General features: G+C 41.9%; 1 protein-coding gene across 2 annotated transcripts; it reads left to right on the forward strand.

Moving 5' to 3' along the window:
* Nucleotides 1-23,678, forward strand: ALKBH1 (alkB homolog 1, histone H2A dioxygenase). 2 transcript variants are annotated; one of them, XM_004739161.3, is made up of 6 exons: nucleotides 1-206; nucleotides 3,012-3,120; nucleotides 6,829-6,958; nucleotides 18,068-18,158; nucleotides 21,122-21,315; nucleotides 22,505-23,678. In XM_004739161.3, exons 1-6 carry the CDS (start codon nucleotides 33-35, stop codon nucleotides 22,932-22,934), a joined length of 1,128 nt encoding a protein of 375 aa, XP_004739218.1. In that variant the 5' UTR covers nucleotides 1-32; the 3' UTR covers nucleotides 22,935-23,678. The 2 variants fall into 2 exon arrangements, with proteins under 2 accessions (XP_004739218.1, XP_004739217.1); XM_004739160.2 differs by having other exon boundaries at nucleotides 2-206; nucleotides 6,796-6,958.
* The last annotated feature ends 229 nt before the right edge of the window (nucleotides 23,679-23,907 follow it).

The following is a 23,907-nucleotide window of genomic DNA, read 5'->3' on the forward strand; positions in this document are numbered from 1 at the left end:
TGCTTCCGGGTCAGAAGAGGCCAGACAGCGACATGGGGAAGATGGCGGCAGCCGTGGGCTCTGTAGCGACGCTGGCGGCAGAGCCAGGGGAGGACGCCTTTCGGAAGCTTTTCCGCTTCTACCGGCAGAGTCGCCCTGGGACCGCAGACCTGGGAGCGGTCATTGACTTCTCGGCACCCCGCGGCTCGGGGCCTGGTGCCCGCAAGGTACGGACAGAGGAGCATCCCGGGTCCCCGGTCGCCTCGCCTCGCTTCTTGGAGGGGCTTCAGGGTCCTCCTCATCTCTTTTCGCTGCCAGACTGTTATTGAGTAATTCCCGCTCTCCGTGGGCGCGGAGTTTAAGTGTCCACGAAGCGTCACACTTCGGCGGTGAAGAGCTGCGCTGCGGTTCCTCCACGCGGCCATTCCTGGCTGCGGCCTCAATGCTTGGGAATTGTTGTATTCCTAACATTAACTGTCCATTTGCATCTTTACGTCGGTTTGTGTAAAAACGCATAAATTGTATTCATAGATGTTAGGATAACGCTCTGCAGCTTGGGGGGGGGGGGGCAATTACCTGAGTAGTCCCAGAACTGAGAGGGATCGATGTTGTTAAACCGTTGTCCACAAAACTGCTCCCTGTCGTCCCTGGGCCCTTTAGCAAGAGGGCGTTGAACGATTGAGATGATCTCTCCACGTTTGAAAGTAAAGGGCAAACGAATCCAAACACTATCCATTGTTTCTACCTTCCCCCGTGGAATAAGAAAGGCAACCTAAAGGAGGACAGGGGGTACAGGGAGAATCACAAATGTACTATAATGCGTAATTTCTTTACCGTCGCTGTCGCACTGAGGATCCCTGATCCTTTAATTTGGCCTTAGTGTTGTCCACAGATGGCTGCATGCAGAATTCTTTCTAAGCTTATATATAGCCCGCAATAAAATCAGAATGCTATCGTAGCACCATATTTGTCTAGAACTCAGCTTCTTAGGAACTTCGTTTGTTTACAGAAGTGGTCTTAGAGTTGTCAAAATAGCATACAGAAAGTCAGTTCTCTAAGAATAATATACATGGGTCAGATCCTCATTCAGCTCCTTTTGCCCATATTTTGCTGCAATACTTAAATACTTCTAGAATGGGGGTGCCTGCGTTGCTCATTTGGTTAAGTTTCTGACTCCATTTCAGCTCAGGTTATGATCTCAAGGTAGTGAGATCGAGTGCCACGTCAGGCTCCACAATGAGCCTATGGAGCCTGCCTAAGAGTCCCTCCTTCTCTACCCACCCTGCTGTGCTTGCCTGTTCTCTCTCTTTCTATCTCTCTCTCTCAAAAATACTTTCAGAATGTAAGCCTCTGAGGAGATGATTATGTCTAGCACAGTATCTTAAACAGTAAGCACTCAATAAATACATTATCCATTCAGTACGTAAAAACTTGGATATTTAGGAGCACCTGGGAGGCTCAGTTGGTTAAGCCTCTGCCTTTGGCTCAGGTCATGAGCCCCCAGCATTCAGACTATCTACTCGGCAGGGAGTCTGCTTCTTCCTCTCACTCTTCACTGTGCTCTCCCTCTCTTTCTCAAATAAGGATTCAATCTCAAAACAGAACAAAACAAAACCTTGGGATGTTTCGTTCCTCAACTCAAAACAGATTGAAAGTAGCAAACCGGAGAAGAAAGTTGCTATAAGAGCAACTAATGAGCAATGAAGAAAGTGATAGCTAACAGGCAAGAGTGGAAGGAGGGCTTTTTTTTAAAGACTCAGAGGTTTGTTTCAACTTAGCATGGAGAATAGGTCCACAAATTTAACTTCAGATATGAGGGTGTTGCTGAATTACAGTGCATCACTAAGTATGGTCTATTTGAAAGATCATTATAAAGTGTTTGAAATAAAAACATCTTATCAGTACCTGGAACAATTGGCTGGTGAGGTCTCTCAGAACATTCCAGATAACCATTTTATTACAGAGACTGGTAATAATAGACCAGCCACTAGTTGCTATTTTTTTCTGGAAATCTTTACACTTGGTGAAGTTGATAGGATAAGAGATCATATCATTTTGGAAGAGAACATCTGATGTATTCTAAGGCAAGCCAGACTCTTAAGTTTGTTACTAATGGAGGAATAAAGGATTTTGTTTTCTGAATGTCCTTACTTTAGTGACTGAATATTGGATCCCTTAACCAATTTAATGAGCCATCCATCCGTAAGATGCTCTTATATGCAAAGAAAACTTCTCAGTGATTAACAAAGGCAAAAGCTCTGAGTTTCAGTTTGAAGTTTCATCTAAAAGAATAAACATGCTTTTAGCAAACAGGGTTTCCAGTTTTACTGAAACAGGGTTTTCCAGTTTTTCTGTCTGGTTGGAGCACTCTCTTCATTCTCTTAACCTCCCCTGCCTGATGCTCCTCACAAGTCTGTTAAAACACCAACTGTATACAAGTGCCTCTGAAGCGTTATTGTTGGACCGAATTGAGGTCAACAGAATTTTCACTGAGAATATTTCAGTACATCTCTCACAATTTAGAGCCTTAGAAGAAATCTACAAAGGTGTGGTGTCATACAAAATGGTAGCCTGCTTCTCCTACTGCTTAATTTTGTATTGCTTTCTAATATTTGTTAGTATATAGATGACAAAACTGAGGCTCTAAGAAGTCAAGTGACTTGGGACGCCTAGGTGGTTCAGTTGGTTAAGATCTGCCTTCAGCTCGGGTCATGATTCCAGGGTCTGGGATCAAGCCCCATGTTGGACTCTCTGTTCAGCAGGGAGCCTGCTTTTCTCTCTTCCTCTGCCTGCTGCTGCCTCTGCCTCTGCTCTCTCTATCAAATAAATAAATAAATAATCTTTAAAAAAAAAAAAAAGTTAATTGACCTACCTAAGTGTTACATCAAGTAAGTGGTAGAACTAAGTTTAGGAGCCCAAACTTAGGACTCCTAATTTTTCCTTATACCAGAAATATCTTTAGAAGTTCGAGATTATCAGATCTGACTTGCAAAATAGCTTTAGCCCTCCAACTTCTCTTTCCTTTCTGCCAGGTGGTTAGATTTCAGCTGAGTGTGTCTTCTGTCAGTGACCACGATGCACATAGAGCAGGACTTCAGCCAGTCAGCAAGTGGCAAGCTTATGGACTCCAAGGCTATCCTGGTGAGTGCAGCTGACCTCAGAAGACAAAATCAGATAATCATTTGTCTAATTTCAGGAGAGGAGTTGTAAGCAGGTAAATAGACAAGGAGGAAAACTGAACACAAAAATATTTCACTCCCAAACTCCTTTTAAGTCTGCCTCATCTAAGATGTCCATTTATTTAGAATTTCCAAAGGTTAGAACAGGAGTCAGTAGTGCCTACCTGAAGTGCAGAAAGTGACACACCAGGTACAAATCAAAAATTATCACATTGATTCTGGGCTCCCTGCCACAATTCCAAACAGCTACTCTGGCAGAAGAACCACTTTGAATGACGGAACAATTCATAATGGCCGCTCTAATCACAAAATCTCTACGTTTTTGTGTGGCAAAAAAAAGAAAACAACCTAAAAATTGTTGCTATTATTAAGGCTGAGCTTTTGAAAAGAACATTAATGAGTTAATGCGATCAAAAAGCCCTAATAAACTAAATCATTTAGCATTTTGCACTTCAGTAATGTTGGGTAGCTCACATTACACATCTAGAAACTAACATAATGAAAGATGGGTAATGCTTTTAATCTTTTTTGAGTAAACTCTGCCCCCAATATGGGGCTCAATCTCACACCCCAGATCAAGAGTCGCATACTCTTGACTGAGCCAGCCAAACGCCCCTAATCTTTTTTTTTTCTTTTAGGATCATGGGGCCATTGTAGATTAATTATTATGAACTGTTTAGAAAATGCACAGCGTCTGGGTGGCTTAGTCGGTTAAGTGGCTTCCTTTGGCTCAGGTCATGATCCCAGGGTCCTGGGATCCAGACCTGCATCAGACTCCCTGCACAGCGGGGAGCTTGCTTCTCCCTCTGACCTCCCCCCACCTCCCCCCACCTCATGCTCTCGCTCTCTCAAATAAATTGATTAAATAGAAAATACAGAAATGCCTTATGTGATCAAATAAGCTTTTATCTGTCATCCTTTTTCATGGAGAGGACATAAAGTTAACACTGTATTTGTGATTTCAAAGATTAAAAGCAAGAAAAATGCCTAAAAAAATACCAGTTTTCATTATGCCATGGGCCAGGTCTGTGTCACAGCTCTTAATAATTATGACCACTGATATATTTGTTAACAGTATAGGATGGCATAACAGTATCAGTACTTCCCTAAAAGGCCTCGTACACTTAAATTCTTCATGAAAGAAGAGTCAGATGATGGCTTTAATGTGTGAAAGTGTGGCTCGCCATGAATTTGGGTGAATGAGGAGCGTCCATCACCAGTAGTCTTATATGTACCTTTTGTTCTTGAAGGTTGCCCTTGACATTTCAGGCCTACCTCCTGTTTTCAAGGCCTTGTTTCTCTCTTGCTATGCCCTCTTCTCTTAACAAATTGTTTAAGACTACAAAGCTATCAACCCTACTTCGGTTTATCTATTGTCCAAATAATTGTATTGATTTTGAGGTTTTCTGGGATTTCACAGTTAAGTCACATTTTGTGAGTTGGTACCTCATTAGAGGTACCCTCAGAGACTTCATTCTGTCTTCCCTGACATTTGAAGCTGCATTTAGTAGAAGTTCGATGTCCAGAACGTGGGAAATGACCATCTCTGATTCAGGCTTGATCAGAGGGATTGTGTGAACTTCTGCTTGTTGTGAAGGAACCTGAGTAACCACAACCTGTCCTTTTAAGAATGTGCAGGAAGTCATGGGTCGAAAGAAGAGTAAATCTGAGAGGGAACCTGACAGCATCCAACATTTGAAAGGTTGTCATACCACAAAGGGATGAGAGCAGTAGGTACTAGTAGTGAAGGCCTAGGTTCTGACACGAGGCTACCTGGGTTCAAGTCATGGTTCTACCGTCCACTATATGACCTTGGGCAAGTTTCTTAATCTTTCTTGGCCTTGGTTTTCTGATAGGTAAAATGTGTATAAAAAGGTGCTCCCTTTGTAAGGTTATTGTGAAGATTAAATGTGAGTACACTGTGAAGTACTTAAGCCCATGCATGGCACATAGTAAATGATTGGTAAATGAGAGAAAGCTAGAGGTATTTTTGAAGAATGTGAAACTAATTTAGGGGTTGCTCTGTGTGTCCAAACCTAAGATCAATGCATGAAAATTAAAAGGAGACAAATTTTAATTCAGTAAAAGAAAGCAACAGTCGTCTAGAGTGAACTGTCTAAAAGGTATTCATTTTCCTGTTACTGGGTAAGCAGTAGTCTTCCTTTAATCTGATATTTTACGGAATGTTATAATCTTTATTTTGTGAAGTAATGCTGTTGGTGGGTAAGTTGGGGGTTTTCATATCTTTTTTTTTTTCTCTCTCTCTCTCAGAATATTGACAGTCCTGTCATACTCTAAAGTTACTTGGAGAATTTTGCTGGTGCATGAAGTGCAGAAGTAGCCTCCACTCAGAAACAAATGTTCTCTCTCCTGTCCTCCGATTTTAGAGGAAGAGGATCACCTTCTGTTCAAAGCCAGTGCCTTCACCTTCTTGATTCCACCTTCTTTCACCCCTTCCAGCTTTTAAGACCTTGCTCTGCTCCTTTCCTCTCTCCCATTTTCGACCAGTTCCAATCTCTGCTGGTTCTTCTGCATTATCTGTAAGCATGCGTAGGCCTTTCCCAACCCTAAAAACCATAAACTCTCCCCTTAAATTCTTTATTCTTCCATGCCTGCTCTTCAACCTTTGTTTCCTTTTATAGCCAGGTTTCTGCAAGGCATTGTCTGATAAAGGCGGTCTCTGCTGTTCAGTCACCAGAGGCTTCACTGAGGACAGTTTTTCATCTCTAATTCTTAAGAAAGTACATAGCATATGTTCGTTGAGTGTTTAAAGAATGGATCCTTTGCCTGCATAGGATTCCAGTTAAATATTGTTATTCCTCTTCGACACAGGAGAAGAATGACGTTAGACTACTGTCAAGGTCACAAAATCCTTTCCACACACGTGCTGTAGGTATTTGCATCGTGCCGTCCTGAGTGGATGTACTTCACAGCGTCTATCTTCCCTGTTTTGTCCATCAGATTTCAGTCACAGGCAGAAATCACACCAGTTTATTTTAACTAGGGGAATTTAATGTAAGAATTATTAGCCAGATACTAGAAGACAGAAAAGGCCGGGAGGGGGGCCACTGAGCGCTCACAAAGGTAGTAATTGCAGGAAGCAGCTACCACCTTTATAAATGATAAATACTGGGGCTCAGTGGGTTAAAGCCTCTGCCTTCAACTCAGGTCATGATCTCAGGGTCCTGGGATCGAGCCCCACATCGGGCTCTCTGCTTGGCGGGGAGCCTGCTTTTCCCCCCCTCTCTCTGCCTGCCTCTCTGCCTACTTGTGATCTCTCTCTCTCTCTGTCCAATAAATAAATAAAATCTTTTTTTTTTAATGATAAATACCTGGTACAGATTTGAGGGGTGACTTGTGGCGTGAGCAGTTCTAAGTTTGCCTTGGGGTAACACAGCAGATACTTGTGGAATATTTGTTTCTCTTGAGAATTTCTTTATTTCTTCCCTTCCTCTAAAATCAGAGAATAGGAATGAGAACATTTGCTTATGAATGTGGAAGCCACAAAGCATGAGCAAAGGGGGAGAGGGAATAAATAATACAGTAGTGTGTATAAGGATGTCATCGAAAACAAGTTATATCAATAACTGATGGAGAATTTTCTCCTCTCCTTTTCCCCACCTGTCCTTTTGTATAGGATTTATTTTTATCCCAAACCCCTTCCTCCCAGGTTACCAGTGGCACTGGGTGAAGCAGTGCCTTAAGTTATATTCCCAGAAACCAAATGTGTGTAACCTGGACAAGCACATGACCCAGGAAGAGACTCAGGACCTGTGGGAACAGAGCAAAGAGTTTCTGAGGTAAGTGTTCATATTCAGCTCAGCACCCTGCACATCCTTAGAGGACCTCTAGAACAATGCAGTGAAAGTAACTGAACTGTATTTTTTCCTTGTTTCCAGGCAGAAGCAGCACAGTTACATTCTTTCCCCTGGGAACATTTGGACAGATGCTTTGACAGTTACATTAAATTGAGATCCATTTTAAGTATTTCCTTATCATAGCTCAGATCTTGAGTTTATCCTCATTAATCATCAACTGGTCCAGCTTCAGCCCTTTTTCTACTTAAAGTGAGCTCCAGGGGCGTGTGGCTGGCTCAGGTGGTAGACCACAAAACTTACATGTCAGGGTTGTGAATTCGAGCCCCACATTGCATGTGGAGATTACTTAAAAAAATAAGATGTTTTTAAAAAGTGAACTGTGAGTTCCTTTGAAGACTTGTACCCTGGAAGAAATTAACACCAAAACCTCTTTATTTCTGCCCTCCTAGATGAAGTCACCGCTACTAGCAGTTTTATAATCAGTTGTTCCTCATGAGAACTAATGTTTGCACCTTAATGTTGAATCAACCTTTATTCATTCACAAATACATAATTGTTTTGAAGTCAGGTGCCCCATCGTTCCACAGAAATTTATTGAGGATTAATTGTATACAGGCATGATGCTAAGCACTGGAGATACAAAGATTCTCAGGACACTTTCCTTGTACTTAGGAGGGCATAGTCTATGGCAGGAACTCAGTGTCAACAGGAATAATTATAGCAGAGCTTAGAAAGTGTCAGAATAGGTGTTTAGAAAAATGCTGTGGGGGCCAGAGAGAGACATAATTCCTCTAGGCAGAAGAAGGTATCAAGGAAGAAAAAGTTATTTTTTAATTGGGTCTATTATTCTCTTTCTACGACCACCTGGGTTCTCATCCCAGGTCTGCCACTTACTAGGTATGTAAATTTGAGCAAGTTTCTTAACCTTTCTGTGCCTCATAGTAGTCCTTCCCTCATTTAACAGTGTGAGGATTAAACAGGGTAATATACGAGAAATCTTCGGAGCAGCCCATTAAAACCCCTGCTCTGGCTTTGTGTCTTCTCTTTGGACTTAGGATCTCTAATGGTTCAGTTTTCAGAAACTGTGTCATACTGATTCCAACAGGGGAAATAGAAGAGTTCTTTTAGTTGCAAGAGGAAAGGAAAACTAAAATTATTTGGTTTTCTTTTGAAGCCTTCTTGGTCTGCAGGTTATGAGAAAGGCAGGAGCAGTGGGAAACACCCTCTGTAAAGCTATTGGTGATGTCTTCTTTAGAACTGAGGGTGAAGTATAGGAAGATCATGGTTGAGTGCAATTTGTTAGAGAGCTAGAGTTGGAGGCTAAACCAGCCTGTGTTTTCAAGTAATTGATTTTATTCCTTCTGACAAATAACTGCAGAAATCCCAGTTATCATCTTCCGTGATAATTCAGATGAATCTCCTTAATAAATCATTGTAAACAGTGGTGAGGGTCTTTTTGGGGGTTTTGATTTTTTTTTTGTCTTGCCAATTAGTAAAAATAAAAAATGTGGTGGTCCTACCTTCTGTTGTCCAGGGTTGGAAGAAAGTGATAGGCTCAGACATTGTTGGTGGCATTGAAAATTGATTAGGACCCTAGTTCTTCTGTCACTATGTGATACGTGTTTTGATCTCCTTATGTTGGGAACAAAGGGATTGGACTGGATAAGACATTTCAGGTGGTTGGATCATGGTTGGAGTCACCTGGACAGTACATGCCAGCTGTCCCCACTTTTCCAGAGCAGCTCAGAAAGGGAGAGGGCCTGTCATTGAAGAAGATTCCCTAGAAATTCTGATTATTGACCATAATATCCACATTGAGGACTGCTGAGCCAGAGGACCTCTAAGGATCCTTTCCATTTTAACTTTTTAGTGTTCTGTGGTCAAGGAAGAAGAAACTTTTAAGTAGGAAATGAAGAAGAAATATTTGAACTTAGAGGGGAAAATAAGTCTATTCACAAAATTAGGGCACCTTAGTTCTGTGAGTGCATAGTGTCGCTGGAGCCTTCACAAGATCGCAGTAGTTAGGTGTAAGCATCTTCCCTGCAGCATTGTTCGTAATGGGTGGGGGATGAGAAGCATGCTAAGTGTTTGTCAGCAAGAGACCAGATAAATCAAGAGTGACATACCCCAGCAATAGAATGCAGCCACAACACAGCCATTCAAAAATCTTAAATCCAACTCTAGCAAATATAGGAAGGCTACCACCATAGTAAAATCAATTTTTAGCATCTCGTCATGGCCGCCTCAGTCTGAGCCACCATCATTGACTGCAGTAGCCTCCTAGCCCGTCTCCCTGTGTCTGTTCTCATGCCGCTTCAGTCTTTCTTCTTTTTAAGATTTTATTTATTTGTAAGAGAAAGCATGTGCACATACATGAGCTGGGTGGAGGAGGCAGCAGGCAGAGGGACAAGCAGACTCCCCACTTGGCAGGGAGCCTGATGTAGGGCTCTGTCGTAGGGCCCCAATGAGCCGAAGTCAGATGCTTAACTGACCAAACCACTCAGGCGCCCCTCTTCAGTCTGTATGGAAATCCCTGCACTTCTCTTAGAGTTTCTCATCTTCAGTACTGCAGTTCAGTTCTGATGTCATCATCCAGAATGGACAAGGACATCACAAGTTGAGGGCTAGGTCTCCAGGGTCTCCAGCCAAGCCAGTCTCACTTAGGACACCAGGCACAAGCTTGGGAGATCCCAAGCTACCCACACTTCTGACCAACTGGTTTCAAATTCAGGGGAGCTCCCATGACCCTCTCAGGTTCATAGCTCACTAGAACAACTCAAAGAATTTAAGAAAGAAATTCAAGTATATAATCATACTTATGTTTATAGTTTTATTATAAAAGATACGAGTCAGGACCGTCCCAATGAGGAAAATGTAGGGCGATGTTTGGGAGGGTCCTGACTGCAGAGCTTCCATGTCCTCTTTCCATGGAATCAGGAAGTGTCACCTTCCCAGGAAGCTCTCCCAAACCCAGTATTCAGGGTTTTTTGCAGGTTTCACTACCTAAGCATGTTTGATTGAATTATTAGTCACATGATTTTACTCCGTTTCTAGTCCCCAGCCCGGCCTCTGAGGTTTAGCTAATCACTTGACTGAAAGCCTCCATCCCTCTAATCACATGGTTGGGCTTCCTAGCCTGACAGACTCCTATCCTGAGTCATCTCCTTAGCATAAACTTAGCTGTGGCATAGGGCCCACTGTGAATAACAAAGATACCCCTCTATTTCTCCAAGAAATTCAAGGATTTAAAACCTCCTTCCCAAGAGCCAGGGACAAAGGCCAGTGAAAATTCATTAATGCAACTCCATCACTCTTAGAATAAAATCAAAAGTCTTTACCATGGCCTGCAAAGACCTTGGTGATCCATCCCCCAGCCACCTCCAGTTTCATCTCCGACCAGTCCTTTCATTGATTCTGCTCTAGCTGTAGGAGCCTCCGTGCTTTCCCTTCAACACATCAGACAAGCTGAGATTCGTTGTACAGGCTGTTCCTTCTACCTGGAAAACTCTTCCCTTAGGTAATCAGGGACTTGCTTCCTTTAAGTCTGGGTTTTATCATCTTATGAGAGATGATTCCCTTATCATTAAATTAAAAATAGTTCCCCATTTTCCCTCACTCTTCATCCCCTTGCCCTCTGTTTTTACTCTTCAGTGCACAATAATTACCACATATTTGTGGAATTAATAAGTGGATCCTATCGTACCTTTTGAATTTTGTGAATATATCATCTATTCAAAAATAACTTCTTAAAGAATATGACGAGGGGCGCCTGGGTGGCTCAGTTGGTTAAGCGGCTGCCTTCGGCTCAGGTCATGATCCCGGCGTTCTGGGATCAAGTCCCACATCGGGCTCCTTGCTTGGCAGGGAGCCTGCTTCTCCCTCTGCCTCTGCCTGCCATTCTGTCGCTTCTCTCTCTATGACAAATAAATAAATAAAAATCTTAAAAAAAAAAAAAAAGAAGAAGAATATGATGAGGAGAAATATTAATTTCAATAAAGCAACTTCGCTTTATCTATTCCATAAGTTAGCTTATGAAATGTTTTGCATCCATTTTTGTATATGTGGAAGTTTTTTGCATTAATATCCTCAGTGTGGAAGCAAAATTAATCTCTTCCCCTTTTCTACTCCTTTAAGACTTTGTTTATGAAACTATTATAAGCACTTGTTAGAGTGGATCCAGTCATGGGGCCCTTCTCCCTCCCACTGCCTGCCAGGCCCCTCCTCTGCCCCAGACCTTGAAGTCTTTGTAACCTCAGTGCCAACCACAGTTCTTTGTCTATATTAGAAACTGCTTTTTAAATATTACTTTAACTAAATTGATAACCCCCTCCGTTAGGTTGATGAAAACATGCTGAATTTGAGAAGGATCAATTAAAGACTATATAGTACCTTTTCATCTTATTTTCATTACTGAATAATGTACATTTGTGTTTTAGGAAATACTTGATGCTAAAACAGATATGAAGTTTAAAATTCACTCCCTGCCTTTGAGGAAGGGACAGTTAAAGGAAGGATTCAGGTACTGACATACAGAATTTGTAGGTGAATAGAAGTCGCAAAGTGCTGTGGTGGCACAGTGGAGGGACAGACTGAAACTAGGACAGATTTCCCTGAAGAAGTGAGGTTAAACTGTGTATGCAAAAGCAAGTCAGAAAAATTTGCTGTACAGAGAAGAGAGTAGGAGAGGAAAGAGCATTTCAGTAGAGAAAACTGTATGGCCAGAGGCACAGCCATGAAGGATGGGGAGGGTAGTGCCCCCTATGGGAAAAGGAAGGGAGGTAAGATGGGAAAGGTAAGAACTGGATTATTAGGGGGGTTGCGTGCCTTTTGGCAAAGTGTGGACTTTGTCCTATGAATCCCTATGGAGATTCATCAGGATTAATCAGATTTTTCACTTTAGAAAGGTAACTTTTTTTTTAAAAAAGATTTTATTTATTTATTTGATAGAGATCACAAGCAGGCAGAGAGGCAGGCAGAGACAGAGGGAGAAGCAGGCTCCCCACTGAGCAGAGAGCCCAATGCGGGGCTCGGTCCCAGGACCCCGGGATCATGACCTGAGCCGAAGGCAGAGGCATAACCCACTGAGCCACCCAGGCACCCCTAGAATGGCAATTCTTTACAGTGAGGAATATGGACAGAAAATACAGTTGTTGCAAAAAGCACAATTAAGAATTTAGCTTATTAATAGAAAAGACATTGTCAACAAGGCCTGGTGACCAAGAGATTATGAGAAGTGGGAGACAAGAAGTTAAGGATTATCCGCAGATTTCTCTGTAGCACTTACAGGGTAAAATTGAATTTTTTGGTGAAGGGTTTTTTTCCCAGTTTTATTGACATAATTGGCATACAGTATTATATTAGTTCAAGGTGTATAATGATTTGGTATGTAAATATTGCAAAATAATTATCTAGGTAAGTTAAGTCACCTCACGTAGTTACAAAATTTTTTCTCATGATAAAAACTTTTAAGATTTACTCTTTTAGCAAATACACAATACAGTTTTCTTAACTGTAGTCATCGTGCTATACATTAGATCCTCAGAACTCACTTATCCATACCCGACCACCCTCACTTTTGGCAGCTTTTAGTCTTTTCTGTTTCTGCAAGTTTTAGATTTTTTAGATACCACATTTAAGTAGGATCATACAGTGTTTGTCTTTCCCTCACTAACATTTCACTTAGCACAATGCCCTGAAGATTCATGTTATCACAAATGATAGGATTTCCTTTTTTATGGCTGAATAGTATTCATTTATGTGTTGTGTATCGTGGTTTCTTTATCCATTCATCCCATCAATGGACACTCAGGTTGTTTCTTTGTCTTAGCTGCTGTAATTATTTATGTAAAACTCTGGAAGTCTCTCTAAAAGTTAAAATAGGATTACCAGAGGATGCAGCAATTTCACTTCTGGGAAAAAAAATCAGTCTCTCAAAAAAATATTTGCAACTCCGTGCTCATTGTACCATTATATACTAAGATTTTTAATGGAAATAGGTTTGGAAGAAGAGAAGGAGCAGAGACAAAATTCTTAGTGTAGTTTGGGGATTAATGTTTTTGGAAATGCCTGTTGAAGTAGCCAGGCAAAGATGTCCAGTATGCCTTTGGAAATACGGAACTGAGCTTTGGAGTGAAGTCAGAGAGAGGGAGATCTGTCAGTTACATGTAAAGACCATAGTAAAGCTGGGTGTGCAGCTGGCTCAGTCAGTAGGCAACTCTTGATCTTGGGATCGTTGAGTTTGAGCCTCACACTGGGTATAGAGATTACGTAAAGAAATAAAATTTTAAAAAAATGATTGAAAAAACAAATATCTGTAATGGGGTTTTTAAGGCTTTTTATCATAAACAATCTTAGACATTTTCTGCCCTGAGTAAGTACTGTTGCTTTCATAATGATTCACTAACGTCCCTTGAAGCAAGGAAGGGAAGGAATTCCCAGTGCTTAGTTACGACACTCAAACTAACACTGCACGAAGAGTGGACGAGCAGGGCAGTTCATTTCCATGCAGTTAGGGTGCATTTGAAAGCAGCACTAGAGGACATGATTGCTGAGAGAAATACCAGCACTTACATAAAGCACTTATCCATGACAGAAAGTGAGCAAACTGCTGTGTAGGCACATTGACCAGAGGAGAAGGCTCACCCATCCATCCTCCTCCTACCAGTGCTTGGAGCTGCAGCGGGGGCAGGGAGCACAGTATGTTTCTGTTTGCAGTGAGAACCCATAATCAGGGTCATACTTGCTTAAAAACATTCTTCTGGATAATTGGATCAAGATTTAAAGTTAGGTACTGACATATCCCTTGCATTCCTTAGAGCAGATATGGCAGCTCTTTTGGCACTGAGCTTCCTGGCCTCCTTTTAGACAAGTCAAGTTTAAAAAGAGAACAGCCCACCTCTCCCCACCCCCCCCTTACTCATCTCTCAGTATTTCCTGCTTGAAAATCATCTGGGCATGCGTTAAATTTGGTTTTGGCCTTAAACTATTCACAGTGATCAATACTGAGTTTTTTGGAATCTTGGTTACCCAAAACCCACAGGGACCAGAATGGTCCCTAAGTAGTGCTGAGACAGGAAGTGACTAGTGTTAGCCTGTCCTACTGTCACATCTGGAAGGCCAATCTTATAATTATTGTTACTTTCCTACCAGAAATTCCATACAAAGAAAGGAAATTGTGTTCTCAGAGGCTATGAAATGAGGGGTGGAATCTTAAACCTACCTGGGTTTGACACATTACACAAAACGTGTGTGTGTGTATAAAATCATCCTCAGATGGTGTAATCAATGATCACAGCTCTTCTTTTACTACACAAGTCTTTAAGTTTTTTCCCTTTTTGTTAGGTGGCCTAGACTTAATGCTTTTACACCCTTACACTAGCCTCCCTCAATAATACAAGGCAAAGCCCAAAGCCTTCCTTATAGTGATACAGCTAAGGTAGAAAAGAGATGTGCTTTTGGTTTTCTGAAAGATTTTAAAAGGTATAATATAGGATGTTTCTATTCGTGCTCAATTATTACTATGATTTTGATGATTTTATTGTTAACAATACCATAAAACTGTGTTAATTGTAATAGCGTATGCCCTGTCCTGAGGAACATTAGACTGACTCTTGATGGAAAAGCAGCTTGGTGATACTATATTGAATGTCTAAAATGCCATCGCCTTCTGAATTATTTTTAGTTATTTATTTATTTATGTTAGGGCAGGTGGTAGAGGTGAGGGACAGAGGGAGAGGGAAGGAGAGAATCTAAAGCAGGCTCCATGCTCAGTGTGAAGCCCGACGCGAGGCTTGAGCCCACAACCCTGAGATCATGACCTGAACCGAAATTAAGAACAGATCCTTAACTGACTGAGCTACTCAGGTGCCCCCTGAATTATTTTTAGAGCTGCATTCTTTTACCTTTATTAGTTTAGATCAATCTAATTTTGATATAATAGCATGAGCTTTTCATCAAGAATAAAACGATCCTTTATTGATCTAGAAAGGTGGAAGGTATCTTTTTTTTAATTTTGGCTAGCATAGTATTTCTCAAAGTGTGTTCCCTCATTCAGCAGCATCCCTATCTCTTGGGAACTTATTAGAAATACAGATTCTTTGTCTCTATCCTAGACCTGCTGAATTAGAATTTATAGGCCTGGGCCGAGCCATTTGGTTTTTAACAAGCCCTCTAGGTGATTCCCCTGAGCATTAAAATTTGGAAACCACTTGGCAGAAACTAAGTGGGCTATGCACTGTTAACCACAGTATTCTCAGGAGTCCAGAGATGAGAGGTCATTCTTATTTTTCTATCTCAAGGCTACTAAAATAGATTATGTTCTCCAGAGGGGATCATTAGGGAGTTTTTTTATTTGTATCTTTATCTGAAGAAACATTGGTAGAACCCATGTTGTGTTAGTAATTATGCATTCCTTTCTCCCCCACCCCCCAGTTTTTAGTTTTTACACATAGAAAATAAAATAATGAATGGTGGTTCTACATGGTAACTGTTCACATCAGCTAGTTGCAGTCACTGGCCATGCATATATATTGTTTCCCCTGAACTGCTAATCATAACCTGTCTTCTCTTGTGCCAGGGATCCCCAAGAGCACACCCAGTTTTGATGATACACCGGGAGGGGTCAGCACATATCTGTCCTTGTGGATAAGACTTAACTCTAATTCAAAGAATACAAACCAAAAAGGTGAAGGGAAGAGACACATTGAGCAAAGTCCTGGGAAAACCAGGCTCAAGCCTCCAGGGTTTTCTCCCAGTGAAGTCACACAAGGTGTGCTTAATTCCCCCCAATAGTAAGTTGTGACAACATGCATGAATTGTTGTCCACCAGGGAAACTTAGTCCCCAGGTTCTTACTGGGGGCTGGTCTCATAGTCTCTCTGTGACACAAACCAAATTCCAGGCTCCCAGAAGGAAAACAGCTGTTTAACAAAACCATACTGTTTTGCACAAAATTTAGGCATAGTGAGTAGCAGTTCTGGGAATGGTGTGAACCTCCCCAGAGTCCAAGTTCCAGATGCCTGCCAACAACCAACCTTGTAAACAGGCCTTTCAGAGGCTCTGCCTTTTTTCTACACCACTCTCAATCAATGAGTATTTTTTCCATTCCTTTTTAGCTACTGGCCTTGATGTATATCTGTGTCACAGTGTCCTTAGACTGTAAACTTTGTGAGGACAGATAGCATCTATTTTTTTTTTAATATTTATTTATTTATTTGACAGACAGAGATCACAAGGAGGCAGAAAGGCAGGCAGAGAGAGAGGAGGAAGCAGGCTCCCTGCTGAGCAGAGAGCCCGACTCGGGGCTTAGATCTCAGGACCCCGGGATCATGACCCGAGCCAAAGGCAGAGGCCTTAACCCACTGAGCCACCCAGGTGCCCCCAGATAGCATCTATTTTGTAAACTCTTTCAAACATCAAGGCGAGTGCCACTTACAGTCTGAGCCTCTAATAAACCCTTTGCTTCTGCCTAGGTGGTACGCCAGTATTGCCCACTGCTCCACTCTGTTTAAATGATAGCCATTCTTCAATGCCACGTTCAACTCCCAACTCTGCCATAAGGACTTAACTGATTAGATAGCTTTTTCTTAATTCCAGTGGCCCTCAAAGTCTCATGTTCTACAGTTTAGTACAAATTTTATACTGCCTTGAAGTTTCCTTTGATTTTTTTCTTATACTTACCTGTCATCTCTTGTCAAAATGTAAACTCCTTAAAGCAGTCTAATCTTTTCTTTTTTAAACAGCAGTGGTTCTTGAACCAAAAAAAATTGTTTGATTACTGATGTAAATTGCATAGGAGAAACAAACCCTAAAATTATTAGGCCTGGCATTCTTGTATTTTTAGATATTTAGAGGTAAATCAAAGAAGCTTCTTCCTCTAGAAGAAGAGTAGTTAATCCCATGGATTTGATCAGACAGGATATAATTGCAAAAAGGGCACCTCTCTGTTTTACAGAAGCTTCCTGTGTTTGAACAAGGGGATGTCAGAAACCATATCAATTACAGTGGTCCTTAATTGTTAGCTAAGCCTCAATTATCTAAGCTTTGTTAGACAGGGTTGAAGAAGTCATGTTAAACCAGTTATTTTTTATTGTATACAATGTATATTTTGCCAAACTTTTTCCCCCAACCTATAATTCTGGGAAGCTACCATCGTTATAAACATAGTGATAACTATAATTAATTATACATCACTTTCAGCAAACCGAATTGTTCAGTTGTTCTGTTAGCCAAATTTTCAATTACCTGTAGTGCCCTTGGTCCCATTTCCAATGGACAGGTAAAGATATTTCTGTGTTGTTCTTATCATTACTGAGATGCTGGAAACTTGCCATTTAAAATTGATCCCATTCAGCAGAGGTTTTAGAACCAAGGACTAAAAATTAGAAATGCTAACATGGGGGCGCCTGGGTGGCTTGATTGGTTAAGCATCTGCCTTTGGCACAGGTCATGAACATGGAGTCCCAGGATCAAGCCCCACATCGGGCTCCCTGCTCGGTGGGGAGACTGCTTCTCCCTCTCCCTCTGCCCCACCCCTGCCTGTGCTCGCTCTCTCTCTCTCTCTCTCTCTGACAAATAAATAAATAAAATATTTAAAAAATAATAATAAAATTGATCCCATTCAGCAGAGGATTTAGAACCAAGGACTAAGAAGTGCTAACATGGGGACATCTGGGTGGCTCAGTCGGTTGAGTGCCCGACTCTTGATCTTGACTTAGGTCCTGATCTCAGGGTCCTGAGATTGAGCCCTGGCCCAGCTCCCTGCTGAGCAGGGAGTCTGCTTGGGATTCTTTCCTTCTACCTCTCCCCCTTGCCGTCGCCACCCCCACCCCCGCAGCATACATGCACTCTCTCTCTCTCAAACCAATAAATCTTAAAAAAAAAAAAGAAGAAGAAGAAGAAGAGGAAGAAGAAACAAATGCTAACATGTTTTTTAGTGTTATATATTTGGGTCAACTCCTTTGTCTGTTCTCACTTCCCCTCTCAAGGTCTTTGCTAACAGCTTATACCAAGGAATACCAAATTCCATGCATGCAAAGGGCTGTTGGCTGCCATTTGAGGTGAATAAATCCTCTTTTGTCCCCAATCTTCACAGGAACAAAGAAGTGAATAAACGGAGACCCCGAAGCTTACTAGAGAAGTTGCGCTGGGTGACTCTAGGCTACCATTACAACTGGGACAGTAAGGTACGCGGAGTTCTTGCAAATTCCATTGTCTTCATTTTTACACTCCTTGGGCTCAGTAGTTGGATATGTTCCTGGGCAAACCTGTACACTGTCAGATTATCCATTGATGGAAGGATCTCTTTCATTTATCTCTTAAAATCCTCTTGATAACAGTATCCCAAGAAGAATGAATAATTTCCCCCAAGAGAAAATTCATATGCCCTTACGTCGTATTATTTCATCAGACGTCATTGGTGCTTTCTCTTAAGTACATTTCAAGGGTACAGATTTTTCTTTACTGCATTCAAGAGCAATTCTCAATTAAAACCTTTATTTCCATTATTGTTTAATATCTGTTTGGAGTAAAAGGAACTCCATATGCTTCTGGTGTTCTCCATCAACTCAATTAAAGGCACCTTTGCCTGCTGTATAAGGTCTGAGCAATACACAGATAGGAAAGAATGTCCTTCAGCTAACAAAGTCTGGTGTTTTCTTGAGGTACAGTTTCTTCATTCCCGACCTCCATGTTTCCAAAAGTACCTCCTTTATCATGGGCAGTTTAGTGCCTCTTGCCTCCATTAGATGTTCGTCACCAAATAGAAGGACTCATTCTGAGAATAAACTTAATAAAGAGATTGGTATAGACCATCTTCCTGCTAACTAGTAACTTTCTAAAAGCTCCATAGTTTCAATCAAATCAGCCTATTAGCAATTACATTAACTGCTCAAAATAATGATAAATGTTGCTTGGAAATGTTCATGACATAATTCTTACTTTCACTGATGCAGATTCAGTGGAAGACTGGATATCTCTGTTTGGGGAAATAGCCAGGTGATTCTCTCTGGGTTAGCCAGCCCGGGTTTGAACCTGGCCTACCATAGTGTGTACCTCCTAATGTGGTTGGGGTGGAGGGGTGGCGAGCGTCAAAGGTGTAATGCCTGCGTCGTGATTGCAGCAGTGCCTGCTTGTTCTGAGCAGTTAAGTGCATTAACACAATACATGTTAGCTTATTGTTTTTTATGATATTATATTTATTGCTGATGCTGCTATTCCCCAAGGGCTTAAAGTTACTCTCACTTAATAAGAAAAATGTGGAGTGAGAAACTATCAGAAACTGAGTGACTCAACGGCAAAAAGTGAAAGAGAAGTAAGAAGACGAGTGCACAGACAGTTGGGGGTAGGGTTGAAAGCCCACAGAGGTAACCTAGTGCTAGAACAGTAGCTCTGACCATTTGATTTTTTTTTTTTTTTAAGATTTTATTTATTTGTTTGACAGATCACAAGTAGGCAGAGAGGCAGGCAGAGAGAGGAAGAAGCAGGCTCCCTGCTGAGCAGAGAGCCCAATGTGGGGCTCTATCCCAGGACCCTGGGATCATGACCTGAGACAAAGGCAGAGGCTTAACCCACTGAGCCTCCCACGTGCCCCTCTGACCAGTTGATCTTGTGAGGGATTGAAACTTAAAAGGGTAGAGGAAAAACCTTATAGTTCTCTGGTTTGGGGAAATTAAATGGGAACTCTTCTTATGTGCACTTAAGGAAAAAGAAAACATAAAACACAAATTCCAAATGAAGAGGCTTGTCCATCCATTAAAGACCTTCTACAAAAGTCTTCCTTAATGTGAAGTTAAAGGTCACTTCTGGCCAAAGTTCTTTCCAGAGGTGTGCCTCTGTTGCTACAGCTGGGATACGTCTGTACCCTGGGATACGTCAGGGTGCTAGTGGAGAGGTGAGACAGAAGTGGGTCTGCTAATCTGCTTTGAGGTTGTTGGGCAGAGAGAGACATGAGAACAGCAGCAAAACAAAGGAGGGACATCGGGCCGCTGTGAGCTTACCAAGCAGAGCAGCCCTCGTCCTTGTCTGCCGAGGAGACTGCCACCTTGTTCTGAGCTGCTGGGTTTTGTAGAGAGTGTTCTGCCCTTTGATTTGTTTTGTTCTATTTAAGAGAAAAGGAGTATTGTGATCTTTACATGCTACATATAATTCAGAAAGGTAAATGTTGGAAATTACTTCCATATTAAGGTTCTGTCTTGACCATGGTGTAAGGTAGTTTCAGTTCAGATGTTTTGAACATGTCATCCCATCAGACTGACCAGTGAAGCTGGCAGCATGCCGTGTTGTGGGCTGGGGGCTCAAAACCAAAGTGGCAATTGTATTAGAATTGCTTGCTTGCTTTCCTTTTTTTTTTTTAAATAAGCTTTGTATTTTAGGATAGTTCTGAATTTGCTGAAAGGATTATACAGAGTTCCCATATACCCCACACCTAGTTATCCCTGTTAGCATCTTACATTATTATGGTACCTTTGTCTCAATTAGTGGACCAATGTTAATGCATTATTACAGTGGTGAAGTCCATATTTCATTCATAATTTCTTAGCGTTCATTCAGTTTTCTTAGTTTTGTTTTTTTTAAGATTTTGTTTATTTGGCAGGCAGATCACAAGTAGGCAGGGAAGCAGGCGGAGGGGAGCAGAGAGCCCGATGCGGGGCTCGATCCCAGGACCCCGAGATCATGACCAGAGCTGAAGGTAGAGGCTTAACCCACTGAGCCATCCAGGCGCCCCGGTTTTCTTAGTTTTTAATTGATGTCCTTTTTCTCTTCCAGGATGCACATCACATTTAGTCATCATGTGCCTCTTGGCAGTGACAGTTTTGAGTCACTTTTTTGTCCTATGAAAATGATCCTATTTGGGATTAAAGTATACCAGAGAGAGATATAGTAATTGCTTCACGTGTAGACTCCATGCAGGGGTGGGACTTGTCTGATTTAGCACTGTGCGGCATGGTGCCTGCCGTGTCCTAGGTGCTCACTGTTTTGAACATCTCATTAGATTACTGGATGCCTCAAAAACAGATGGATAAATCATGCTATGTTAGGATTACATATAAGTTAGATCATTTTAAAGTGGTAATTAATCTTATGCCACAGTTTCGTATTTTCCTGAGATCATTGTTTATTTTTCTTATTTTCCCTACTTTTATCAAAGAAATACTCAGCCGATCATTATACACCTTTCCCTTCTGACCTGGCTTTCCTCTCAGAGCAAGTAGCCGCAGCCTGTGGATTTCAGGGTTTCCGAGCCGAGGCAGGTATCCTGAATTACTACAGATTGGACTCCACACTGGGAATCCACGTAGATAGATCTGAACTAGATCACTCCAAACCCCTGCTGTCTTTCAGGTAAGCTGGTTCTAGGGATTTGGGATTACCTTCTGCCACTTCATTCCTTATTCAAAAGCATTTCTAAACTGACTAAATAAATAAAAACATAGGACTTTAAGAAATGGTTGGACTCTACAGTCTTTTACTTCTGGGTGTCTTAACAATGTTGTCATAAGTAAAATTAACCTCGTCCTTAAGAGTAGTAACCAAATTACAGTTAATGTTTGTGTTTAAGATGCATGGAGTCTACCTTTTGTATTGGAAGGTATCATCAGTGTGTGTGGAAGGCCATAAGGCAAAACAAGCAACCTTTTCAGAATAAGGAAGAGAAAAGCATGGAGGCCTGACTAGTTTACTCTCTTGACTCCCTAGACATAAGTTTAAATTGGGCAAAGTGCTGCAGCTGTATCCTACAAAGAAAGTGCCTGAACGGTGTCCTTTATTAATTGCCTTATCTTTAAAATGCACAGGCTGGAAGCTCAGTCAGTTAAGTGTCTGCCTTCAGCTCAGGATCCCAGGGTTCTGGGATCGAGCCCCACATCGGGCTCCCCGCTCTGTGAGGAGTCAGATTCTCCCTCTCCCTCTACCCCTGCACATGTGCTCTCTTTCTCGCTCACTCTCAAATAAATAAATAAAATCTTTTTTTTTTTTTTAAGATTTCATTTATTTATTTATTTGACACAGAGAGATCACAAGCAGGCAGAGAGGCAGGCAGGCTTCCTGCTGAGCAGAGAGCCCTATGTGGGACTTGATCTCAGGACCCCGAGATCATGACCTGAGCCGAAGGCAGCGGCTTAACCCACTGAGCCACCCAGGCGCCCCAATAAATAAAATCTTTTAAAAAAGTGAACAGGCATGATAAATATAGAAAAGGACTCAATTTATTGGGAGGCTTAAATCTTAAAGATGCATCACTAAAACTTATATGGGTAATAGTAAAACTAAATTTTTAATCTGCTTATTTAAGCGCTTCAGATTTTATGTTATAGCAGTCTTGTGGGCTCTGCTAAGTTTGAGCAGCAGATCATGGGTTGGTCACTTACAGACGCAAGCTGGAAGCAAAGGCTCTTAACACAGATTAAAAAGGATGTGAGAGCAGTAGGTGTTGAGCTGAAATATGCAAAGAATGCAGTTGGCAGTAACTTTCCCAGCCTTGGTTAGTAACAAAAACTTACTGTTGTGTGTTCTTTTACTTATTTTTTTATAGCTTCGGACAGTCTGCCATCTTTCTCCTGGGTGGCCTCAAAAGAGATGAGGTGCCCACAGCCATGTTCATGCACAGCGGTGACATCATGGTAATGTCAGGTTTCAGCCGCCTGTTGAATCATGCAGTCCCAAAGGTCCTTCCAAGTCCTCAGGGGGAGAGCCTGCCGTGCTGCCTAGAGACTCCTCTGCCCACCGTCCTCCCCAGAGACTCCGTGGTAGAACCCTGCTCCGAGGAGGACTGGCAGGTGTGCACCAGCTACTTGAAGACTGCTCGTGTGAACATGACTGTCCGACAGGTACTGGCCACAGACCAGGACTTCCCTGTGGAACCCATGGAGGAGAAGAAGAGAGACATCACCACAGAAGGTTTCTGCCACTTGGATGACGAGAATTGCCAAGTAAAACGAGTGAAGTTAAACCCTGACAGCTGAGACTTGGGGAGCCCGTTCTTTTCCTCAGGCAGGTCTCACAGTAGATGACCATGCTTTCTTGTATTGCCATAGACTTTAACATCAAGACAAGCCAAAAACAGAGACAGGGAAAAACTCATCATGGATCACAGTGTTGCCTTGGAACCCATCCTGAAGAGTAAAGCAGCTAGCCACTTCGCTCAGAGATGTGTTGGACATGGGCCAGTCTGGTTAGATGTTGGTTCTGTTGTATGTGAGAAGTCCAAGAAGCAGCCAGAACAGCCTTCCCAGCCTCTGCCGTACCTCTGAGAGAGGCAGAAGTGAGTTGCCATGTTATTGGAGCCTTAAATACCTCAAATTTTATTAATGGGAAACCTGACACCCTTCCTGCTACCCCTTCTAATGATTTGTGATAAAATCCTGGTCCCAGGAACCAGTCAGTAGGCTCCTCCTCATTCTTGCAGCCACCCAGTGATCTTTCCTTCCGTCTTCTCTGGCCTTCACAGAAAAATCCTATACACATGAAGACAATGGAACTAGAAACCTCGTCTCCTAGGAAAGAAATTAATCACAGCTCTCTCTTACCTAAAAGATAAAATATATATAAAGCCACAGGAAGAGGAGTGGTAGTTTCTCCAGATTTCCTTTAGGTCTAAACTCTTCCTGTTGGCTTTTTAATGCAGTTTTAATTGTTGGACTAAAAAAGCCCCAAGGGTGTTCTGTAACTGTTTTCTCCATGAATAAAACTCTCTCTTTTAAATTAAAGATCTGTATCTGTCTTCGAGGGTTAGCGAATCTGGGATTAGTTTTCTTTTTCCTGCTTTTACTTGCTGCGTCATTCATGCTGTTGAAGCCCTCTAGCTGGTTCTGCCCTGTACCATCCTGCTCTGCCCTAAGTATTCTCTGTGATTATCTCACAGGAGAGAATATTCTTTGATATTCTAGTCACTGCTATCTTTTGTGATTGTGGGCAGCTTGGGAAATGCATGAAGCA

This window comes from Mustela putorius, unplaced genomic scaffold (assembly GCF_011764305.1).
Source record: "Mustela putorius furo isolate JIRA1106 unplaced genomic scaffold, ASM1176430v1.1 tig00000129_pilon_pilon_pilon, whole genome shotgun sequence".
In the NCBI taxonomy this organism is placed as follows: domain Eukaryota; kingdom Metazoa; phylum Chordata; class Mammalia; order Carnivora; family Mustelidae; genus Mustela; species Mustela putorius.

Coding starts and splice junctions, on each gene's coding strand:
- ALKBH1 (XM_004739160.2), top strand. CDS start 33: ATGGGGAAGATGGCGGCAGCCGTGGGCTCTGTAGCGACGCTGGCGGCA. Junction 6,959..18,067: donor CAGAGCAAAGAGTTTCTGAG/GTAAGTGTTCAT, acceptor CAATCTTCACAG/GAACAAAGAAGTGAATAAAC. Junction 18,159..21,121: donor ATTACAACTGGGACAGTAAG/GTACGCGGAGTT, acceptor CTTTTATCAAAG/AAATACTCAGCCGATCATTA.